The sequence below is a fragment of the Catharus ustulatus genome, chromosome 8 (assembly GCF_009819885.2).
Source record: "Catharus ustulatus isolate bCatUst1 chromosome 8, bCatUst1.pri.v2, whole genome shotgun sequence".
NCBI classification, from domain to species: Eukaryota; Metazoa; Chordata; class Aves; order Passeriformes; family Turdidae; genus Catharus; species Catharus ustulatus.
Genome location: NC_046228.1, coordinates 24,965,549 through 24,990,901, shown reverse-complemented (window position 1 = coordinate 24,990,901; position 25,353 = coordinate 24,965,549). Strand labels below are relative to the sequence as shown.

The 25,353-nt window shown below is 40.7% G+C and overlaps 1 protein-coding gene across 4 annotated transcripts in view; it reads left to right on the top strand.

Annotated features, from left to right (window-relative positions):
- The window catches only part of RASGEF1A (RasGEF domain family member 1A), a 153,858-nt gene that overhangs the window by 116,587 nt on the left and 11,918 nt on the right, over positions 1-25,353 (top strand). For 3 of the 4 annotated variants that reach the window (XM_033066192.2, XM_033066190.1, XM_033066189.2), the window contains 3 exons: positions 12,773-12,952; positions 19,285-19,413; positions 24,795-24,932. In XM_033066192.2, coding sequence (XP_032922083.1) covers positions 12,779-12,952; positions 19,285-19,413; positions 24,795-24,932 — 441 coding nt within the window. In that variant the 5' untranslated portion in view covers positions 12,773-12,778. Of the gene's footprint in view, positions 1-10,408; positions 10,456-12,772; positions 12,953-19,284; positions 19,414-24,794; positions 24,933-25,353 lie in introns of those variants that run through there. The other variant, XM_033066191.1, reaches the window with a different exon arrangement.

Genomic DNA, 25,353 nt, shown 5'->3' with positions numbered 1-25,353 from the left:
TAGCTTAGCTGTGAATACATGAACCAGGTAAGCCACACCGCTTCCATAAAGCAACACATTGGAATTGCACATCCTCAGAAGTTCAATTAAAAAAACTCATGTCAAAGCAGGGTTTTGTGACAGATTATAAATTGTTTTCAGATACAGTCCTGATGTTTTACGGATAAAATTAGAAGCCAAAGTTCCTTGTGAAAATTACTGGGTTTAAGAGTGGTTTTTTTTTAAGAAATAACCATGCCAAAAGTCTTGTCATTTACCATAACACCCTAGGAGTCAGTACCCAGGCAAAGCATGTCTCTTGAAAGTTTCATCAGCCAACACGGAGATAAACACCAGCTCAGATCAAAAGGTGCCTAAGCAGGCTATTTCCATTCATTGGGAGATTTGCCTGACAATCTAGCATTTTAATTAAGGAATAAAAATCTTCCAACTAATAATGCTATATTTGGATAATCTATTTTTGCTTGGATGTCTATGCTACATTACATTAAAATATTTGGGGTGAGCATTCCACCATTGCCTTGTATTACTGTAATTCTACTTTATTTTGTGGATTCTGTAAAGATTGGAGCTCAGATGATCATCATGGTAGTGCAGATTTGTAGGAATGAGGAGATATAAATGGCTACTTCTTTGCTTTTTGCACTCTATCAGAGACCTGTTTTCCTTGACTTGCTTTGCTGTCTCCAGAGTTCTGTGTAAGTGTGGGCAGTGCCAAGTCAGGCAGTGGTTGGCACTCAGGCTCAGTGCCTTGTTATTCACAGTTTTGACAAGGGTAGCAGACAACAGGCCAGAGATGATCTTTTATGGTTATTTACAGACACCCTTGCTGAAATCCTGTGTTGCCATCCTTCACCAACCTCAGTTTAAGTCTGCCAGTATTTTGCAAACCATAAAAACAAAACTATTACATAAAACAATTGACGTTCTCTAGATTTTTTGGTAGCATTAAACAAGCTTTTGCAACAACAAAAAATTATTTCACTCAATAGACTCACTGGGAATGGCAAAATGTAAAGCAGACATTTCAACAAATTCATAGAACATCCATTAAAAAAGTTAATTTACTAGCTAATATGAATTATTATATATCATGCAATCCTAGGGCCACTCAAGACTTTCACTTACTTTAGAAAATAACTACCAATAACAAACACTAGCATATTCAATGATTTTCATCTTTTGCTTTAAAATTACAATTCCATTTCTAGAAGCAGCTGCTACACTTGAACAAACCCTTCTTTACCTCAATAGACGTAGGTGTGAGAGGGGGTAGGTGTTTAACTTCATCTACCAAGGGCATGCAGCAAGACTCTGCTCAACTTGCAATGCAGGGGTTTAAAATGCCAATACTTGAGTGCCTCTGCAGACTCAAATTTCTCCAGTATCACCGCATTTTTATACCAAAGAAACAGCACACCCAATAAGGAACACTATAGTAGTTACAATGTGATACACCCCTTTTTCTGGACTGGTTTTGCACAAAGTGCTATATGACAAAAAATTCCTTAGCCGCCTTATCAGAGGGATTTGATGCAGGTTGGTCGGTAATCATGGGAGAATTTTATCGATATTTCCTTATATTATGGTCCTAGTTATTCTTAGAACAACATAAAATTATAGAATACAGTATCTTAGGTAGAAAAAGGTTGTGATATGCAAATGTATAAAACATTTATTTTGAAAACACACAATAGAGCATTTTAGATCTCCCTAATTGAAATTGGGCCAGATTTTGTTAAAGAATTTGTGAAGATAACTGTTTAAATACTTTAATGCATTTGCATTTGAAACAAGTTATGTTTTTTACTTTGGTATTATTAGATCTGAACCAGCTCCCAGTGGGATGTCTTGTAAGTTTAGGATTTCTAGCTCATCTTTGCCATGCACGTAGTGCAGGATCTGCAAGTGAGAAAAGGGGAAATTATAAAATACTCATAGGGGACTAGTCTCCTATGCAAGAAAAACAATCTGATTTTCAGTGAACATTCCCAAATTAACAATCAGTACTGTAACTCTGTTAAGTCATTATGCTTAAGCAGCTTCATTTGGGGGCAAGGCAGTTTGAAAGTTTTTTTCATACAGATTTTAAAGAAGTGTTTGGCAAAGTTTTACCTGGCAAAAAAATCTCGTATAATTAGGAAAGTTAAAGGCATTATGAATAGACTGGCCAGGAAATCTGCCAAGACATGGAAAGCTTTTACTTCTAAACCACCAGCTCAAATATCAGTCAAACAGTAGGTAACTATCAGTCCAGGATACACAGAAGCACCAGGGAGGGACAGGAGGGTAGGGAAATTAAATACATTTTTTAAATTGTTTTCATTCTTGCTATCCAAAGCAACTGAAATATTTGTTACATATTGAAGTTTTTATGCAGTGTGTGTGTTTATGAGCTTTACATAACATTTTACAGTTTGTATGTAGAGCACTGTCTGTCTGTTTCAAGACTTTACAGAGAGAAAACTAAACACTTCTGAACACCACTTAATGCTTTACTACATTTATTGCACCCATGTCTTAGAGACAGCTATTCATTTCACAAACCCAACATATACCTCTACAGTTTCTCTCCTCAGCTATATTGACAATCTGGATCTGTTTCTACTTTGTCTAGCTGTGGAGAAAAAAAGGTAGTTAGGAAAGTAGGAAATGCAGGGGAAATAACATCAACCACTACAGCACTTTCCAATTTCTAGAGATTACAGACTTCTGAGATCTATTAAAAAAAAAAAAATCTTTTACTGACACAACCATGGATTTTAGGGAGCTTTGGCATCCCTACACAAAGGAAAATAAAAAGTGAAAAACAAACCCCCAAAACAAACTCAAAATAGAGAAATCCACACCCAGACAATTTTAAAACAAGTCTCTAAACCTGAACTAAACCAGACTGTGCCCATGGTATGCACAGCTTTTGCAAACCTGAGAACACAGCCTAATGGGGAACACGAGTGAGCAACAGAAGGAACGAGCTTCCCCTGGGGAAACAGGATCAGTTTTAAGTTTCCCACATGCTCATGCCTAGGGAATCCCCTTTGAAGTTGCTGGCTGACACGACATCTGTTTCATGCCACAGCAGCAGCTGTAGGGTTGAAAGCCAGACTCATCAAAACACACGTGGCTTTTGAATTCACTGTATTTGTTGTATACCATTTGTTTCTTCCTCTGGTAAGAAGGCAGAAGATAAATTTTTAAATTTAAGTAAAATAATAAAACAACCTCCCTGAATGATTTTTAATTCTTGTACAATAAACTTGAAAAAGGCAGAAAAAGGGTGAAAAATCCAATAATATCCTGCTGACAAAAATATAAGTGTTCCTCCTGCCCCTAAAAAATATACAACTAGAAATTATTGAAACTTGTTATCTTATGACTTAGCCAGCTTTCAGGTGAGTCTCACCCCTAAATGACAAAGCAAACAGGTTCAATGAGCACATTGTTTTTTCATCATCAGCTATTGGAACTGTGGCTTGACCAGTACAGACCACAGGGAAAATAAAAGCTCCAGGAAGACAGTAAATCTCTTAGTTGTAGTACACTTACATTTATGACCTTATAAAATACTTTCATAAAGGTTTGGGCCAAAGCAGCTCAGTCATGTGAATTCTGTGACTGATTCATGTCAAGATGCTTTAACAAAACAGAAGATTAAGTAACTCTTCAGTTAGTATCACTAACACACAGGTAGATAATAGATTTTTTTTTTTTCTTTTTCACTTTCAAAATTTATGTATCTACAGCAGGGAGCTTGTTAATCTGAAGAACAGCCCTCAGATTAACCCAGTGCAACGTTGACCACATAGTCCTACTACTTTAGAGCCTTAAGTTCAATAGTTTATGCTTGAATAGTCTGAGACTGTGTCCTAGGATATGTAAAAAAAGATAAACATATATATATGAAACAATAACCTCTGTTCTGTACTATCCAGCAGCAATTCAACACACAGTTTGGGATGTGATAGTGTCAGTCCTTCCCAAACTATGCTAAAAGTCACTGTAGGTGTAGAAAAGTGCTTACAGATAAAACTAAGTAGGCTTGGGAGCTCATCCATTTCTTCACTAGCTCTTGTTATTCACAAAATGCTTCCTTAAAAATTAATTTTGAGTACTTAATTTGGTGGCAGACTCTTGCTAAAATTATACCATATTTAACTATTTTTGCAATACTTCTCCACATATATTTTCCTCAAGATATTGTCAAGACTATCACACCTCGATTCAACTCCAAATAAAGCCATTAGAATTAAACCAAAAGCAGTTAAGAGCCCTGCAAAACGAGTAGGCTTCAGATTACTGTACAACTGCCACAAAAACTGTTAATGAACTTCTTAGCAGCATCAGCAAAAGGAGTCCAAGCAATAGAGTTTAAGCAATAGATGTTCATGGCAACTGAATTAGTTGCAGTAATTCAGGTAAGATAACACACATCACATGTTTAACAGAAATGCTTTAAAACTAATACAGCTGCAGGTGAGTTACTGCAAATGAGCTCATCAGCCCAGAGTTTCTCTCCATCAGCTGAAAAATAAAATCTGTAGAACCAAAGAGAATGAAAACCGGGTAGGGGAATGGATCCCATAACTGATTGTAATGAATCTTCTGAAATACCTGTGGGAATGCTAACGATGTCACTGTCATGGTTTCTGCTAAAGCAAACAGAAGGTTGAATAATCAAACTGGCAATTTTGATCTGTTAATTGTAACGCCCTGAAGCTTATAACACTAAAAATAAGTTTATTTTTTGTTGAGCTCTTTAAAAGAAATAGCAACCCACGTGCCTTTACAAAAATACCATATCAAGAAGATTGACATCAGCAGACATGCAGATTTTCTTCCCCTGGGCACCAAGTTGCTGATGTATGTATATGCTCCCTTCTTGGCATAATTGATTTGCACTTTTTGCTCAGTGGCACAGTTTTGGAATTACTGGTGTCACAGCAAGCATGAATATGCAAGTAAAGGACACACCAGCTAGGATAAGTCCAGAACTCCATCTTGGACCCAAACTTGAGCCCAATTTAAAACAGAATATCAGTCGTTTTTAAATGGTCAACTTTAAAAGGCCTGAGAAAAAAATTAATATAAAGAGTGCATTCACATGCCTCTATTATTCCTTCTGGAGTCAAGATCAGACTGAATCACAAACATTAAAAACAGCTAAATAGTTGTGAGGTTTTTATGCCTTTTCTGCCCTTTCTTAAAATAAAAAAAAAAAAAAAAAAAAGTGAGAAGGTTCCATCAGCTCCTGAAAGCGCACAAATTGCCATTTATGTATGACAAGTTTTAGCAGCTCCTTTAAGCAAAGGCCCAGCCTACATCTTTCCTCTGAGATAATTTCCTTTAGTTCCCTCTATAATTCTCCTCTGCCTTTAAATGAGCTGAGGTCCTCAGACTCCTGTAAGGGATGTCTTGTTACATCCTTGATACAAAGCAGAAGTATCAACCCTTTATATTTGTATTTTATTTAACCAAAGCTGACTGATCCAGTTGTTTTCCAACTGAATGTACCTTAAATCTTAATCGGCAGGCAAGATAATTCCTAAAAACTACAGATTTCTATGACTAGAGTATCTATGAAATCCAGAAATCAAACAGGCTACCAGTGGCAGCAGTGCCAAAATAACCATTAAAATCTCAGTCTTTAATTAACAGCCACACACCAGTATCATAGGCAACTTATGTCAGGTTATGTTAAATCTGTTATTTTGGCAGAGGCACAAAAATACCTGAGGATTAGCACCCTGTCCTCTCTAAATCCTGGGGAAGACCTTTCCTTTCAGTCCAAGGGGGTGCTACAGTACTGATCATCAGGGAAAAGTCTGTTTCACACTGCCCAGCAAGGAGTTATTCTCAGTGGTGTCACAGAGCTGACCTTATGCCTGTGAAAATGCAGTTTGCTCCACAGATACAGAATAGAATTTTCATAACCAGTTTTCCCTTTCAGGTAGAACTAAAAACAGACATAGCAATAAACCACATCTTAGGTTGCTCCCATATTTTCATCTTGGTTTGCTCTTAAAATTGCTGGATACCTAAGGGGTAGAGCTGGTCAGAAGCTCGCCAGCAAAACATTTTCATAAAAGAAAATGTTCCATTTTCAAACTACAATACCCATTGGCTCTGACAAAACTATTGTGTGGGAAGATTCCTCATGCCCCAGGCCAGAGAGAGGAGGACAAAAGCATGGCCAATAATAACCACAGACTGCTGGCTAGTATGTTCAACCTTGCTTCAAGCTTACAAAGCTTTGCTCAGTTCAGAACCACTATTTGAAACTCTTTCCTCCTACTCCCATCTGTTGCCAAGTTATTAATGTGCCATCAAGTTATTCCACAGCATGAATCTCTGAAATTTAGAAATCCTCAATTCATCTAAAAGTGGTTTGAGAACAGCTTTTAAATCTTAAAATTTGTGTACAACAAGGAAATCTTGAACACTTGTGCAGCGCTATGAATAAGACCAGAACCCAAATGTTCCCTGAAGACACCACCTCAGGCTTTGAGCCTCTAACTATATTCTACTCTTTAAATTATTAAGTCTTACAAATGGTCCAAACCAACTTGTGCCCATGTAAAAGCCCTAAGGCCACTGTTGTGGAGTTAAATGGCATTTCCTGGACAAATTCCTTATCTCAAGTCCAGATAGAAGTGTTCAGTTGACAGCCAAGGCCATCGATCCATAAAACCCATGAATATAATGCACATTTTTAATACAGCATTCTTTCTCGAATTCCAAATGGCAGTATCAGGTTGTATATGCCTTAAAACCTTCCACAATGGCAAGAAGCAAAACACTCAGCTGTAGCTATGCCTGTAAAGGTGGGGGGCATACAGCAGGGTTTCTGTACTGCTCTGTGGGTATAACGGACCAGTGGAAGAGAACATAACATGCAAACAGTCACCCTCTATACCCTGGCCACTTGCAAGGCCTGGAGAGCTGTGAGTATCAGTTCAGGCTGCCCCTCCAAGTAATAAACAAGGCTAGGCATAAACCCAGCAGTGCTCCAAAGACCTAAGCAATGTGCTGCATGCATCCTACTCTGTGCATAAAAGGGTGGGAATGGACACATGAAGACTTGATCCCATGTTGGTATTTAACCAACACCATGAACAATGCCATACACAATCAGGTTCATTTTCAATGCCAGTTTCTGTGGCTTTGTCCTCTTTGCTTCCTTCAGTGCAGATATTGGGGCTTTAAAGCATGTTGACATACTCTGTTAAACAAAACCAAATGCTTATTATTAACAGACTTGTGTGGAGAGTGACCAAGTGAGTGACTAGAGCAGCTTGACAATGTAAGCTCCAAGGACAGCATTTCTAGGAGAGTCCCTTTGTAATTGACTTTGTAGCCTCATATCAGCATTAATAACATTTGTAATGACTGACTTTTCCTAAGTACAATTGCATTTTAAATATACACAGAGGCACATTTGATCAAGTTGTTTCCAAAACGCTGTTATCTGAGTGGAAAAATTCAAGTTCCTTCTTCCCTGACTCTCTTTATAATCTTCACTCTCAAATTGATCTCTCCTTCATTTTCACCCATTTTTCTTTGCTAAAATTCCTTGTTTTTACCAAGCTATTGACCAGCAATTTTCCACTGAAGATGAGACCTAACTGTACTAGGAAACTGTATTCCAACACGATGAAGTAAAAACTTACTGCTCAAACATAAAAACATATAAAGTAAGTGCAACAGTATGAAAATATCCTTATCAGCATCTCACAGATGAATACTAATCGTACTCACATACTTTCAGTACTAATGGCACAGTGGGATTAAAAAATTTGCCAGTCAAGTGTCCACAGCAGAAGCAGGAATAGAACCCAAATACTGCAGGTGTCAATCCAGGTCGTTAATCATAAACCATGGAATGTGTTAGGGTGGTGTTAGCCAGCGTGAGAGGATGAAGCAACCTTGAAGGTTGAGACAGTCACAGCGTGGCTGCTGCTGACTCACTCTGCAGCAAGATGCTGCTCTGACCAGCTCAAGTGAACCACAGCAGTGTTGCCTCAAAAGCAAGCTACAGAAGGAGTACAGGCTCTGCTCATTAAACCTGCTCTAGGGTCCACCCACCAGTAACATGAGGCAATGCCTGATGGAAACATCTTCAAAATGCAAGCAATGTGCTGAGGAACAGAACTTACATAACTACAAAAACAATTAGACCTCAGAGTTTCTGTATCAACAGATTTCAACACTCAGAATATATAGATAGCTAAAGGTCATCATCTGCACTTTACAGAAGGGGAAATGAAATAAAATGATAAAATGATTCATCTGTTACATGCTCTATGATCTGAATTTAGGCCTTCAGCTCCTGATTTGTAAAAACTACCTTTCCAGCAAGACTGCACAATACTGTGTCCCCAAAACCAAGTATCATATATCCCAGGAAAGAAAAAAAAAAAGACATTTCACTGAACTTTTATCATAACACACCCCCCAACATTTGTATACACATACCTAAGTATGTATATAACCAAGAAATATACATGCTTATGCTCCTTCACAGAGACATACAAAAAAGTCTGAACAGACTCTGCTGGAGAAATATGGAAAAATACCACACTATAGATACATGTCTCAGAGATGAGAGAGCATGCCTAGCTAGCACAGTTTTCCTTAATTCTATTGGAATGTTTCTTAATTCCTACATTTCTTAGTTCCAGTGACAGGACTGATCTAAATTCTGATGTCAATAAAACCAACAAAACCCCAAACAAACAAAAAGACCAGGGGTTGTTTTTACAACAGATTGAATCTGTGACTAGAGCTCAATTAACTAGGTATGTTTTGGTAAGATTAACAGACATATTCTTCTACAAGTCTCAGCAAATGTTTGAGTAAGGTGGGAAAACAGATTAGCACAGAAGCAGAATGAAATCCAATACCTGTTTTTCATGCATACTTATTTGCAGGCTTGCTAGTGTTGTTCTTAGCTGTAAATACTAGAGGAGGTATTGAAAGATATTTATAGCACTCGGACAGAAATATTACATTAAACAGTGATAGCCTACAAATTCTTACCTTCTGCTTTTGACAACTTTTTATAAAGAACTTCAAGATGTTTGAGCAAGACTTAAAAGAACCTGTCCCTCACCCTCCTGTGGCATTACACAGTAAGGTGCTAACGCGGCAGTGCAGCAGGTCAGACACCACTCACTGGGTTCCAACTGGGACTGCTGCCTGGAGCTTGATCCATGTCCAAGGCAGGCCAGGGGCTGTCACTGAGGAACACCTCAGCATAAAAACAGGCATCAGACCTGCCACAGCACCTGCACACACTAAAGGTTGTGAAGTACAGCTAAGAGACAGGATACTTGGCAGGGGGGTAAAAAACATGATTTTCGAGTAGCTGTTTAAAGAAAAACCTTGTTTTAAAGAAGGAAAATAATCTCTGTAGCGGAACAGCTAGCATTTGGAAACCAAGAAGGAATTTAGCAAGCAAGCAGTAAAGATGATGAGTAGCTACACATCCTACTAAAATTAATGCGTGTTTAGGATGGATGACAGCGCTCGTCCTCAGATTGTGAGCAATCATATTCATCTATGTGTGTGTGCCCAAACTCGTTTGCCGTGCCCACCTACCTAGAGTGGTGTGCCTACTTCCAAAAAGGCTTTTCCTACATTAATCACCATGGAAACCAGTGGAGGCTTCTGCTACATATTCAAACATAGCAATTAAAAAAATAATTTTAATAACAAAAATAAATGCAACTAATGACTGGAGACAAAGTAGCAGCTACTAAACCATCCCAATTCAAGTAAAACGAATAACAGGACGAGAAAAATTAGCTTGTGTGGGAAAAAGCTGCAAAGATGGCAACCCTCAGCTGCTCCTGGGTACAGGTGAGGGACTCTGAGTGCTGGCTGGATGCGCCTCGGAGCCTTTCCATGGGAGATCAGATTCTAGCCAGGACCCGTGCCCGTGTGTGACACAGCAGGGGCTGGTCCCGCATCAGCCCTACGGCGTGGGACAAGCCCAGGGCTATCAGATGACAGGGTTAGGCAAGTGGAGCAGAGAAACAACTCCGACCGAGAGAAGAATGAAAACAATTACGAGCGGGCAGGGCTGCGGCTCCGGAGCAGCGCGTCCCGGGCTGCGCCGTCCCGGGAGCGCTCCCCGGCACACGCGGCGGGCTGGGGACTGCAGAACGTGTCTTTGGAGGAAAACACGGAAAGGGGGAAAACAAACGAAACAAAACAAAGAGGGGGAGAGGAACAAACAAGCCACCAGGGAGCGGGAGGAACCAGCCGCTGACAGCAGGCAAGGTGCCCCCGCGGAGCCCCGGCCGGGCGCGGCCCCGTTTGAACGGGCCCCGCGGCGGCCCAGCCAACGGGCGGCGCGGCGGCCGTGACGTCAGGAGCGGCGGGAGCGGGGCCGAGCTGTCACCGCCGCGGGGCCGCTCCCGCGCCGCCGGCCCAGCGCCGCGCACGAAGATGAGGGTAAGCACCGCGCCGGGGGCACCCGCCCGCGGGGATCGGGGGCACGGAGCGCCGGGGGGGACCCGCCGGGAACCCCCCTGCGCGTGGAAGGCACGGGCGGGTTTGGCGCGGAGCTGCTCCTGCGGCGGAGCCGCTGCCTCCGCGGGGAGAGCGGCTGCGAGCGGGTCCCGGCGGCGGGGACCGGGGCGGGCGGCAGGTGCTGCCGGGGCTGTGCCGCAGCACTGCCCGCCCCAGGATCGCGGAGGGGCAGCGCGGACACCGCGGGACGGGCAGCCGGGAGAGCCGGGGAGCGGTACAGGCTGCGCCCCAGAGGGGGCTTTAGAAACAGTCTGATGCGACGGTGAACGCCGTGAAGGAGTTTAAAAGGCTCGATGGCAAAAGCGGGGTACGTGTCCCGCTAAAGCATGGTTTCGGTGGGGATTTGTTTGATGGCTAGCTTCCCTTAAAAGCCCTGTGCAACTTCAGGTTGTTAGGCAGAAGTGCTCAACACAGCCAGACCATCCTGAGAAGCAGCTTAGAGCTGTATTGCTATGGACCTTAAAAGGGAAAAAAGCAAATTACTGGCGGGTTACATAGTACAGATAGCAAAGCCGTTAGCTTCAGCCTGTGCTTCAGCCCGTTCTCGGTATTATGGACTGCAAAGCTCAATCCTAACAGACAAATCTATAAAATACTGAGTAACCTCAATGCACTTCTGTGCAGAACTATCACTTTTCATTTCTTTTGATATGACATTAGATCCTGCATTTTCTATTTTATTGAACTTTGTGTCCTGAACTGCTGAAGCTGAACTCTATTCCCCATTGTGGTCTCCCCGGCTGCTATTAAACAGCTACTTTATTTAACTTACAGGGAATTACACTTCCCTTATATCTCTTATCACGTATGTACGCAATGGTCGTTTGGAAAAACCCACTAAACAGTCTACTTATCAGCTTCACACATAAGTAAATCTGTCACTTTGATAAACAAGTTCTGCTAATACCGGTATTTTTTTCCTCACAATGCACCTAGCATTTATCAGCACCTAAGAAGAGAAAAATGTTCTGTATTCCAGTTGTAAACATGAATGATTGACTTCAGAGAGTTTGAGAGTAAAAATGTGCCTTGCATTAAACAATTGCTCAGGAGAAGACTGAAGTGCAAGAGATGAGCGCAGTTAGGAACAGCTGTCAGGTTAAAGGTGCCAGTAATGGCCTAATCCTTTTCATCTACATAAGTGCTTTTCATCTACGTCAATATCTTGTCTCCTTCAGAGACAGTGAGACTGCAGCTCAAGAGTTAACGCTGCCTTCTTTGCACTTGATCTCCTAAACAGTCTTGACTATTTCAGCAGCCAGGGGGAACTGTTTTGATGCTGAGCAGCATTTTCAACCTTTACATACAGTAGCAGGATGTTTTGTTTAGCCTTGTACATAGATTTCAGCCAATTTAAAACAAACAAGAAACCCCCTGCAGTTTCCTCCAAGGCTGCAGAACGGTGATACAGCTGTGGCCTGGGGAAGGGAGGTGCAAACCCTAAACCTTCGTGTGGTTTCTGTGTTGCGACAACAGGTTTGTATCCTAAGCAAAGATCTCCAAAGAGACTGTTTCAATTAGACCGGTGTATTACAGTATATGTCACAGTTTGTATCCTAAGCAAAGATCTCCAAAGAGACTGTTTCAATTAGACCAGTATATTACAGTATATGTCACAGTTCCACCCAATGCCCGGTTTCACCCACATATTAAAAAAAAAAAACCAAAAAAACGCAGTTTTCATCAGACAGGATATCTCCTGCTGTTTCCAGTGATATCTACATGCAGAAGATGCACTTGTGCAGAGACCTGGATTATATCTAGCTACAGAAGTGGTGAAGGATTTATCATCACAAGTGAAGTGTTTTGGCCAGAGATCTGACTTCAAAATGAGTAAAAATGGGAACATTAAGGCTTAGTATTTGTTTGTTTGCTCAGTAAGGTACCACTTCAGTATCTAGGAAATGCAGAAAGAATTCTGTATTTTCATCTCTGTCTAGCTTTATGCATAAAGAACTGGGGAAAAACTGGGGAGAAGGAAGAAATCAAGTGCAGTGAGGAAAATTCTTACAGCTCGTGCATCTACAGCCTTAGAGACATAGTTTAACGTGCATTTCAAACACCAAAGCCAGCTTGCAGATATGTGACTGCTTGGATTCAGAACTCAGCTTGAATGCTGAGGCTGCCTTCAGTCAAATATGTAATTGTGTTTAATGTATGCCTCTGTAAAACCCACACATGAGAGAGACATCCTGGAAGAAAGCTTAACCCTCTCTCCCTTTCTTTGCCACTTCTGCAGGAAACTATGCCCCAGACACCAATATTTTCCAGCATGCTTGGTTCCAGTTGTAGTGGGCAAGTGCAGCCAGACATGGGAGAGAGATGTGTGGACCCTGTTTATCAGGATGGGAACCTTGTTTCAGGATCACTGGAGGCCTTGATAGAGCGCCTGGTGCCCACCATGGACTATTACCCAGACGTAAGTAGCCACCAAAAGGTTTTTATTTATTTTTATTTTTTTTTAATTCCCATGGTTTTACTGCATTAGTATCTGGACTGGTGCTCACTGATTGAATTCTACCTCTGTCTGGTTCAGGATTGATATATAGGCTAAAGAGGCATTTATTTTACTGGCAATATTCACTCACTGAAGATGTTGCTCAATAGGGATATTCTCTGTTTCTAAATGAGAGAACTTGTTAAAAATACAAAGCCATCTTGAACTCAAATGGGTGCCTTAAGAACCAATTAAAAGCAGCATTAGCCACAGAATTTTCATACTTTTAAGCTGCTTTAGCTCTAATGCAGCTAAGATTAACTACTAACTCTAGCTCCTACCTAGGGAAGCAGACCTGAAAACAGGTCTAGTATTTTTCCCCCTTAATTTTCTATGCATATCCTGGTAGTTAGGCCATCAGGAAAAAAAAAAATAATCACAACCCAAAATAGATTTTAGTTAAAATACTCACTTTCTAAAGACATTTTAATAGGACAGTGCTGTAATAATGTATGTTCTCGAGCCTGAAAATGATTTTGCAACTGGTTGAACATCCTCAGTACAGTCCTCAAAGTGAATACTACCTAAATATAACTCTAGGGTATGCAGAGTTAGAGCATATTAAGATATCACTTTATCACTTAAAATTACTCTTTGTGCCCATTAATGAAAGATACTATTGAAACAAGTGGTGAAAGATCAGAGTCTATATAATTTATATTCTGTTTGAGCTCTGAAAAAGCAGCAACTATCACAGAAGTATCCCAGCACTTTGAAAAACTAACAGGGGAGCAGGAAACTGCAATCACTATTAACTTGTATGTCAAACTTAATGTTTATCTTTGAGGGCCATGCTATATCTTGTATGTTTCTCAGTCTAATTTGTGTGGAACATTTTATTGTGATCTCACAGTTGAATCACAATAAAGTCCCTCCAAGGTCCCACATACACCACCACATATCCTCACAATCATCATCCACAGTAAAGGGACTCTCCATGTGAGAGTTCAGTGGGAATGTGCAGAATTGCCATCAATCATCACTATAGGATTAAAAAAGCAAAACCAGCATGGTTTACTATTCTGGTTCCAAAGTAATCCTAAACCTTATATTTAAATATGGCTAACATACAATTGTGCTGCCAGCACCAAATCCTTTCTAAGACTCGGAGGGATAACCATTGTTAGACATTAAATCTCCATTCCACGCCCCCAAATCCATATTGTAGGACAGATGCACAGAAGAAAGCAGTGGGTAGAGCTGGTGTGGTATAACAGTGGACTGAATAGCTTGAGGCTAATCCAAGGAGTCCGTTCCTTGTCTTTTGTGTGACACTAGAATATGGTTGTTTGGATTTTGGGAATGTAGCTAAGTTTTTAAAGCAGCTGCTAATGCCCATCCCTTATTGTACCTTGCAACATAAAATCTATTTATAACACAGCTGCTCTAAAAATGGTTCCATGAAGTGAGTATTACTTAAGGGGTCTACAACTTACTTTGGAATGCTGCTAGTTTCCATGGTGCTATCCCTTCATTCCCACACAAGAGTGCATTACAAACCAAGCAGCCATGGACCCCACCCTGCAAGCTGCAGCTTAAATAGACAGCAAGCTCACAGCTGAACATCCAACAGAAGCAGTCAAGGGTAACTCCAGGGGAAGAGAGATGGACGACAGCATTAAACCAAATTCATCTCTACAGCACAACGCATACCTGCAGTTAAACCAGATCACCCAATTTAGCTCAAAGGATTCATTGTAAAATGAGCAGATAAATAAGCTCTGAACAACATAAAACAGAAGCTGCATTTGAGTCATCTTCAAACCCAAAGTTTTCTATTTCCCTTCAGTTACATGTCTGCATTTCATTTCATGCTCATTTGTGGTTTTAGGGGAGTTTTCACAGAGGGTTAGTGGTAGCCATTTAGGCTGATATCCTGTCAGAAGAGTAGCCTGTCCTCTGTGTTCAAGAGACAAGTATCAAAACCTCTTCGACTTGTGTCTCTGGCTACTCATCCAAAGAAAGGCAGCAAGGTATCAGCAATGAATTCCCACCAAGAGAAGCCAGTGTAGTACTGCAGCAGAGGTTACTCGGTTTCAGAGTGACACAGCTGTAAGTTGCAGTACTCATCCCCATTTTCTGATCTCTACATTTGAGCACAATGCTCAGAAGGCATTGCCGCCTGTGTGCACACTGAGCTTATGGTCACAGTAACCTTCTGGACAGAGAGAAAGGGAGTGGGGGAGAGAGCAAACACACAGTATCTTTCTGTGCTGGTTACAGAGGCAGAACAAAAATGTGTTTGCCGTGTTGGCAGAGCACGAGACAGGCAAGGGAGGACAGGGAAGATAAGCGCCTACATGAGTGTGCTGCTCTTCAGAGTCTTGTTTGTGTGCAGGGACTTGCTCTGCACATAGGGAAATGTATACTCATGAGACAGAGGAGTTCAGGAGGTTAGGAATGGAATGTACCAGTCTGCAACCCTTGTGCCCAAGCAAGAAAATATTTGAAGAAAAATATTTCACAAACACAAAGTTCCAGAATGAGCAGTGAGTGCACACAGAGAAATTTTATTTTTCTGCCTTCCTCGAGAAGTCATCAGTGCATTCTTGGGTCAGAGAGTAACAATTCCTTCTTTAGTCTTGTGCACTCATGCTCTTTTTTTTTTTTTTTTTTTTTTTTTAATATAATTCAGCTCATCTCTTAGCAACAACTTTAGGCACTAAAGGAATCTGGCTTCTTATTCTTTTGCAAAGCACAAGCCCCTTTTGTGTCTACTTACGTTCTTCCAAGTGCAGAAAGGATTTTTTTTTTTCCTCGCCTCCCAAATACCTGTCACTTTTAGGATAAATGGAGCTTAACTTTCGCTCTTATAGCTTATGGAAGCATTTTTTAATCACTCTATCAAACCACCTAGCTTCAGAGCTAAATTTCCTTCTCCAAACCAATCTTCTTCATGACTAGAGGAGTACCTGAGAGTCTGTACGTTTTTATACTGTTATAGTATTTGTAGTGCAGATGCAGCAAATAACAAATCCTTGATTTAGGTGAGGCATATGACATAAGTATGAAATCTTTACTACCCAAAACAACTGTGTTCCTAGCCACCCAGACCTACCACTAAGCTGAAATGCGTGGCTTGGTTCTCTGTCTGAAATGTCTTTATTGGATGAGCAGTGGCTACTAGAGAGGCAAGGAAATGGGTTGGGTCAGTGCTGCTGTCATTTTTAATTTGGTTCTTCATTGTAGTCTTTGTCTGTGTCAGTAATGAAAGTATCAAAAAACCCCTCAACTCAATATCAGTACAGTGTAAACCAGCACATCTTGATTGACCACAGTGGAACAATTTTGTCTTCCAAAGTAATGAACCTAATTCCAGTTAAATGACTTTAAAAATTGGAATAAAAATATAGCAGATGGATTCCAGAAGGAATGATAATTTATTTCTAAGACCCAAAAGTTTGATGTTGTCTGAAAAAGCATTGCATGGGTCCAGTACAGTTATCACTGATTACAGAGACACATCAGCAAGCCTAAAATGGAAAGTACACACTGTCTTGGCCTGCATCTTCCTGCATCTGCCTGCATCTTGCCAGTTCAAAACTTTTATGAACATCCTATAAAACATTATCAAAGAAACCAAATAAAAGCACAGGTCATCTGTGTCACACTTTTCTTGCTGTGTGACAGCAGAGAAATGATGTTGTGAGTGGCCCTTTCTCAGAGTCACTCTGGATGAACACTGTGCCACATCACACAGGCTTCCGCCAAGGAGACCAACTCTAGAATTACTATGAGAAACAAAATTACATCTTTGCTTTAAAGAATGTGTTCCAGCTTATCAGAGCAAAGGTCGCTGCCAGGGCAGTGTGGCTTAAGTTGTGGTTCCCTGCTACTGACACATACAGACACCTTTCAGACAGCCCTCTCAACTCCCAAAGCAAGAATGTAGGAAGGGATCAAAGTGTGAAATCCCCTTTTTTTCCCCCCACCCATCTCATCTCTCAAATGCAAAATGCAGTAAAAAGTGAGGGCTGCTTCAAGTTTTCAGTGCAAAAAATTTCACACAGCCCAGTGACAGCTGACACACCCAACAGCTAAATTCCTGTTCCACATAGTCCAGACTCACAGTTTTAAGTTCAAGGAAACAGTGATAGCAATGAACACATCAGATAGGTAGAAAGTGTAACAGAGGATAACTAGGATAGTTAAAGAGACAAACACACACCCCAAATCTCACAACCCAACACAGTTATTTGTGTTGCTTTCATTCTGAGTAGGAAACATGCCAGTTTAGGAATCATTCTTGTACACACGGGAATAGATCTGGCATGTTGTTCCCTAACACAACCAAGTCCCCTTTTTTGAATCAGGTTAGCTTTTCAGCCAAATTCTATTGCCCATTACACATCACATACAATGCCCCAGATCTCTGTAGAATTGACCATCTTCAAGTTTTTGTCACTATAAATGTAAAAATAAACTCTGAAGTTCTGGAGAGACATGAAGTATCAAACAGAGGGCTAATTTCTTAGATTTCCAGACATATACTTGTGGGGGTTGTTTGCAGCCCTGCCCTTGAAGAGGGAGGCCTTGCTGTCAGTGTCCTGTCCCTGCCCTGCCCAGCTGCTCAAAGTCACCAAGAGCTCCATTGTGAGATGGCCCCACAGGGCATCTTCTGTAGGAACCTGACCCAAACTGCCCATCCAGCCAGCCCTTCACCTCCTCTCCTCCTCCATCCATAAACAACAAACAAGGCAAAGACTGCAAATGAGATTTGGTTTTGATTGTACAGAATTAATGCTGGTCCTAATGTAATATATGAATCCCTGAACTAATAAGATCTTCAAATCAGAATGAGCATTTTAAATGCCTCTGCTGTATCACTCCATTCTGTACTTTCATTAGCCTCATTCAGAAGCTCAGGACAGAGTTGTATGCTTAGATATATGTTTAATCCATTACACTTTTCACTCACTGCCAGAACGCTGACTTTTGATTAGTGTTATTTATTTTGTTTTTAAGGAATTCATTTTCCCCTGATATTTGCTGGTTAGTGCTAAATCTATATTATAGGGCACACTGAGTACCAGAGAAGTGAAAATATTTTTCATTAATAGCACATTTTACTCTGATTAGAGTGAGAAACCACATAACTTCTTTGGGGTCATAAAAATACCATTCCTGTTTAATTCTAAGCTTGTTTTAGAGACTGCAAGCAGCAGAATTTGGTAGCTGATAGTAGAGATACCATGTTTTAGACAACTAGTCCTAAGATTTTAGCTGTCTTAATTTACTTGCCCAGCCCAAAGTGGTACAAGCTCACATTGACTATTTAATTGCACTTGGCTGTGTCCTCCAATTTCACATCACTAAAACATGGTGACACTAACAGTGCACATGTCAAAGATAACAAGGGTTAATTGAAATGCAATGTCAAGGAGATCCCCTATAATTTGCCCAACACCAAATTTTACCAGAAAGCCTAAGGGGAAAATGGAAGTACTTCTGTGATGCTACTGTCATTAGCCAGGCAATTACAGTCCAGTACAGAAGCCCAGCTTCAAACACTGGACCAAGACTAGGACAAAAAAAATCCTCATTTCAATTAAACTATCCAGAATATGACACAATGGATATATGCCCAGAGCACCACATAGTGCATCACAGCTTTTAAATTACAAATAGAGAAGCTATTTCTAATGAGGCATTATCATTGTTGGTATTTATTAGCAGTGTTCATATCCAAAAGACTGAAACAAGCCCCAAATAAATAAAGTCAAGCTCTGAACAAAATTATTGTTCTGTACCCCCAAACTAAGTGAAAACTTTTGTCAGTGATTGTGGAGAGAAAGGAATGAAAATCCCCATACATGAATAAATTACAGCTGTGGTTTGGAATACACATGAAGCAGTTTCCTGCAGGACAGTGAAAAACAATCACTCTTAAAGAAACAAAGCAGCATTAAATCGTGGTATTTAAGAGTCATAACACCCTACATTAGACGTATTTCATTTGTGGCTTTGGTAAGTGATGACTAATTAGGCACACTGAGTCTGGCATTTTAAAAGGAAATCATTTGATAATTGGAAAACCCCACAGTTAACAGCCTTGAAGCCTACAGCATTTCCTTCCAACAGAGCTAGAAAATACCAGCATTTCTCTGGAGACAGGAAAAATTATAGAAATTTTAAATGAAGGAGAGTTACGTTTATAGTTTACAGATAATTTTTTCCAGGGAAGACATATTTGTTTTGCTAAAGCTTTTTAACTTGTTTTTTTTTTTTTTTCTTACTTTTTTCTCCTTCCACAGAGAACTTACATCTTCACTTTCCTACTGAGCTCACGAGTCTTCATTCACCCACACGAGCTCCTGGCTAAAGTGGGGCAGATCTGCATTAAACAGAAGCAGCAGCTGGAAACGGGGACTGAGGCAGAAAAGGTAAATGGGCCATTATGTCCCTCAGTTACTTGTGCTGCTGGCATTTATTTTTCACTCTCTCCTTCTCATTGTAAAGCTAAATAGACTGATCAAGAATAATATGAAATTGTAATTGGCATTTGTTGCTGGATGCACTTGTATTTGGGTGTTTTTCTTGGAAGTATCTGTATTTCATTTGCTGGAGGCTATGTCCTGCCTTTCCAGTCAGCTGCAGGTCAATGCAGCAGTGCCTATCTTCCATGAAATCTGCCCAGCAAACTGGCTTGCACTTTTGAGCTTTCACCAAGTAAGGAAATCAGAGTCAAGAAAATCCCTTTCTCCAGTCAGCCTCACCATCCCATTAGAGTTAACAATAATGCTGCAGGTTATTGTTGGGGTGTTTCAAATTAGTATTGCAATAAATCAGAAAGTTACTTGTCACAAAAATTAAGAGATGCACCTATTTAAAATGGTAACCTGCACTGACATGATTTATACAATCAGTTAAACCAAACTTACATCCAAGTGTCACCATTTGTAAAGTGTGTATTGAAAGACAAAAGTTTAAGTTCCAGAAAAGGCCAAGCTGGGCAGCAAATGAGAGGGACAGAGACAGGATGGTACCAACAAGTATTTAGAGACCTAAATTGTTCAGATCCTGGGCGCATTTTGGAACTTTTCTTTTCTGATGAGACATTACATGCTCACATTCCTTGTCTTCAACACATTAAGTCCATTTTGTTTTCTCCTTGGTGTATCAGCACCCTGAGTGAGGAGCACAAAAGGCAACTCTGGTTTGCCAATAAAGAGCTTTTGACAGCAATACTGACCTAAGGGGTTTTTCTTCCCTTACTATCCCTGTGCATCCTCTTATTAATGTCACAGAATTGCTCCACAGGACAAACTAACCATGGTGCATAATGACTTTGATCCAGGTCAGTCCCCTGAGCTGCTCTCCAAATATCTGCATAGCTCACCCTGTAGGTGCTGGGGAAACCAAGGGTCAGGGACATAAGGTGCCAGAACCACTGCATCCAGTTTTGTACTCAGAGGTGATATTTGTCCCTAGCACCTCTGCGCGACTTAATTTGTGACTGAGCAAACTCTGCTCTGTAAGTTGTAATGGTTCCTCAGCAACATGTAACTAAACAGCAGAGATGGGAACCTCTAAAAGATCCAGGATCTTCTGAAATATGGAATGAGCCAATCTGAGCTGTAGACATACGTAGGGAAAGACTGCAATGAGTAGAAAGTGTCCAAATACATCTGTGAAATACTTGGATTTAAAATGAATGGGATACAAGACGAAAGTTTTTGAATAACAATGCACTTCAGAGATTTTCAAATGAAAGCCATCTCTGGGGACTAAATCAGCTGGCTGTTTAGAGGTACAATGCTCATTGTAAAGTAGTGTTGGTGTGGCCTCTCAGCCAACCTGTTAAAAAGTCACGGCTTCCTAATAGAAATGAAACACCATTACATCCACATGTCAAACAGGGAGCTCATATTCCAAACATGCACGCTCTTACACCTGCTGCTGGCACCTTGGACATGGGCCTACAGGAAGACCAGCAAACAGCAGGGTGACAATGAAACACTTTTGGGAGGTGGCTTTAATTTACACACTTTTCTGATGGCTCTATTATGTCCTTATCCCTTCCTACCTCCTTCATACAAACTGCGATTTTTCCCTGCCTTCTAAACACAAACTTCTTGGAAAACACTACATGAACTTCTGACATTCCTCTCAAATTACTACTTTACTGCCCTCTACTGCAAGCCCCTGTATGTTTTACAGAGTAGTTTGGCCACTAACATTTGCAAACATTTGTTTTTCTACGTGGCAACAAATGTAATCTCATTTCACATACAGCATACAAACTCTTCACTGAAGATACTCTCAAGAACTCACAGTCATAATCCATTAAGGTATCATCAGCTACCAGCACCTTCTAATTAAGTGGCTGCATAGCAGGAAATAGCTGACAAAAGCAGTTAAAGCTTCTCTGATCATCTCTGATAGAGTTTGCTTATGCAAATCTCTTAAGACAAGCTGGGCAGCTTGGTGCCTGGATAGCATGTGAGCTGAAAAAGTGGCAAGAAACCAGGTTTTGAGGTTATACACCACAATATTATCATTCTGTTGGTTTGGGCATCACTGGCTAGCCAGAATTCTACAGAAATAGAACCCAGAAAAAGGTGGATTGCAAAGAAAAACACTCTGGGGTGTCTTGGAGTCTGCTAGGAGTCCTTATAACTACTCATAAAAAGCAAGAATTTCACAGTTTAAGACATCAATTATAACATAGGAGTCAGTAGTTAAGATTGACCATAAAGGAAAAAATTTAACTCTCTTTAAGTGCATTAGAGATTGGAAAGTCTCAAACAAGATTATCAGGGAAAAATCACTTGTGTAGTATTACTGAATGGAAAAAACCCTGTTGTTGCACCTGTAGTACATTTTTTTCTGCAGCTTGAGTATTTTATATACTTGAGGTGAAATAAGTAAGAAATAAAAAGAGAACATAGAAGTTAATTTCTATTAAGTTTGTTTTGCCTTGGAATATACTCCTTTAAAAATTACTATTTCCCCTGGTTTTTTTGCCAGTAAGTCCTCCATTTTAAAACCAAAAAATGAAAAAATCCTCATAACCAGGTCATTGCCATTAAATCTTTTCTACAAGCACAGTACTGCTATTGCCCTCCTTTCTAACTGGGAGTTGTTTTTCAGTCCTGTCTTGTCTCATGCAGAACAGGGTCAATCCACAGAACACTTAAATTAATGGAGTTATTTTTCTTCTCAAAGAAATATTTATGGGAGAAATATTCCCATGGACTCCAGAGAACTCTGTCAGGCCTCACAAGGGGAGGCTCATGTCTGGAGTAGGGCTGGAGAAAAGTAGGTTGGTGGGTTTATTACAACCATGGCAGAAAGGAAACTGTGCTGCTGCCCACAGATCTGTGAGGTTTCCATCTGGCTCACCACGTGCACCAAGCCTGTCACGCTGCCTTGGGCTCCACCAGAGTGCTCAGGAAACAGAAATCACATGTTCAACTGCACTGAGGTCTTTTAGCATTGTTCTCAGAAAGTGTACACCTTATTTTCATCAGTGTTAAAAAGCATCTGATGAAGCATCAAGCTTTTCTAAACCTGAAGAGTGATACAGTTTGCAGTTTGTCTTGCAAGATGCCTGGCTTGCCATACCAAGAAGGCAAACCGTAAGTCAAAAATAGATACAAGAGATGGGAAGTCAGTGTTCATAAATCACTGTGTTTTAAGCTGTACATGGAGTATAATTTGGGGTAATTTGGCTGAGTACTACAAGCACAAAGCTTCGTTTTTCTCCTTCAAACCTTTTCCTTCTATATCATCAGTGCCTAAAAACCTGATGAAATACAGCCTGGTGTTAAGCTGCACCTACTTCAAATCATGACAGCTAGTGCTACCTCAGTGGGCTCCTGGTCTTCAAGGAGCAATCCTACACACACCAGCATTCAAAAAGCATCAGCTGTGACTGATTTTGACTCTTCAGCTGCTGGGGTCAGTCTAGACAACCCATAAATTCTTTATGAACTGAGTGTTCATATGGAGATGCTTGCCATGGCCTAAGGTGGGATTTTGAAACCTTTCTGCCCTCACCACTCCTTTTTCAGTTCCAATAATTAAAAAGAAAGGATAGTCAGGATGATTAATACTAAAAACAGTTTCGTATCAGCTTTTGGTAAACAAAAGTGGAGTAGGCACATATCTGTTAACTTTAATTGAATGGAAGTGCACTCCCTGGCTAATTAATTGTCCATCACCACCTACAGATTATTCTTTTAATAATGTCAGGCTCCATGGTTCCTAGCAAAGAAGTATAAATTGTCTTTTCCCCAAGGCAGATGCCAGTGGGAGTTTGGAGAACAGGCAGCTATAATCTGGAGCTCTGTCCCACACTGTTGAGAAATAGCTTGGAGCTCCACACAAGGGGCACTGACAGACTGCTTTGCAGGAATGCCCCTGCTGGCAAAAGGAATGGTGAGGTTTTATTTTTTCCCTCCCTATGCAGCTATTCTGAGCTTAGCTCATCACAGCATCAATTAAATGCTGTCAATAAAAACAGGTAGGAAATGCATGCTAGCAGATAGCAGTTTGCAGGTCTTAAAAAATCCAAAACAACCCAAGAAAACTCACTCTAGACTTACAAGGAGACCCTGGCTAATTGTCAGATTGAGGATTCAAGGGTGCATAGTTTATCTTCAAAGTTCTTATCAATGATTGTTGATATTCTCATTGACTATATAATGATGAGATACTTTAAAAAAAAGGCAAAACAAAATCAGTTTAATTTCATTGACCTTTGATTTTGATAAAATAAACTGGGGCATATCATGATGAGATGCTGTTTTGGCAGGAGCTGCCACCAGTGTTTGGTGACACTGTCTCTGTCTTACACCAGTTTCCTGTGGTGACACTCACATGCTCAGTGCCCTCCTGCCCCCCAAGATCAGCACAGGGAGGGAAGGGCTGTGCTGTGCCTGGGCAGAGGAACTGCTGCCTTCACAAATGGGCAGGGAACACAAACAAAGCTTCCTCTTTTTCCTCAGCGCATCACAAGTTGGGTAGGAGGATAAACATAACCTGAATTAAGGATTGATTCTTCTTGTTCATTACAAGTGTTCTCAGCACTCACATTCCCAATTTTGCAAAACTGCTCCCTTGGGTGGACTGATGCTGCTGTCCATTGGTGCAATGGAGAGGGAGTAGTTGGCACCCAGTTCAGGTCTAACTGCTGGAAAGCCTTAGGAGACCCACAGGTAACAAAAAGAATATAGGAAAACACTCTCCCTGCCCTTTCTGTGGTTGATGGCTTTTTGAACATAAGCCAATGCCTTTTATTGTCAAAGTCTGTTTTGCTTTAGACGTCATGGAGAGAACACACACGTCTTTCCTGTCATTCATTTATTTAATATACAGCTCAGGCTGGATGGGCTGATAAATTCTACAGAACAGAAATGTCTTTGTGAATGTGTCCCATGGAGGATGGTTGGTAGAGTACTCAGTGTGTACACATTTGAATTCAAACACTACAGTACTAATGGCATAAATCAGCTTAAATCCTACAGACTTCAGTTAAATAAGTCACTTAAACTGTTCTGTCATCTTCCTGGTTTATACAACTAACCTTGACAATATCTTCAAAGTGCTTGGGAAGAGACATCAAGCTATCATGAAAGGAGGCTAAATGATACTATTTAGGAATCTAGTGCACAGTTAACTATGTTCTTTTTCTTGTCCCCATCACCTACTATTAATGCAAAGTATTTTCAAGGGTGTCTAAATTTCTGTGAACCTTTATCAGCCAATTTAATCTGCAGACAGGTCTATGGTCAGTAATCAACTCATTGTTTCTTTCTAGGCAAAACTAAAATCCTTCGCTGCCAAAATCATTCAGCTCCTGAAGGAATGGACTGAAACTTTCCCCTATGATTTCCAAGATGAAAAATCCATGAAAGAGTTGAAGGAGATTGCTCACAGGATCACACAATGTGATGAGGTAGGGGTGGAAGGGGAGAAAAAGTGCTAAAGCAGTATTTGTCAACAGTTACATGAACTGTGCCATGTTCTATCCAGTCCTGCAGGCAGTATTTGCTAAATGAACTCCAGCAGCAGTTGCTAAGTTGTCAGGGTAACCACAGGACATGGGGCTGCCTGATGGACTTAATGGTCCATTAGCAGGAGCTGTGTCTCATCACCTCTCCTAAGAAGAGACAAAATAGTCATGGCAGTATGAAAAATGACTGTGGTGCAGAAGAAAGAGCAGTAACTATAATGGCTCAAGAGGATTTAATAATTAACTACATACCATCCTTTGTACATTGTCACTACTCTGTATGTCTGAGTTCTGCAAGACACACCAATTAGTTGTACCGTGTACTCTTGGCCAAGGTGAAGGTGTTTATCATTTAGGAGCTCAT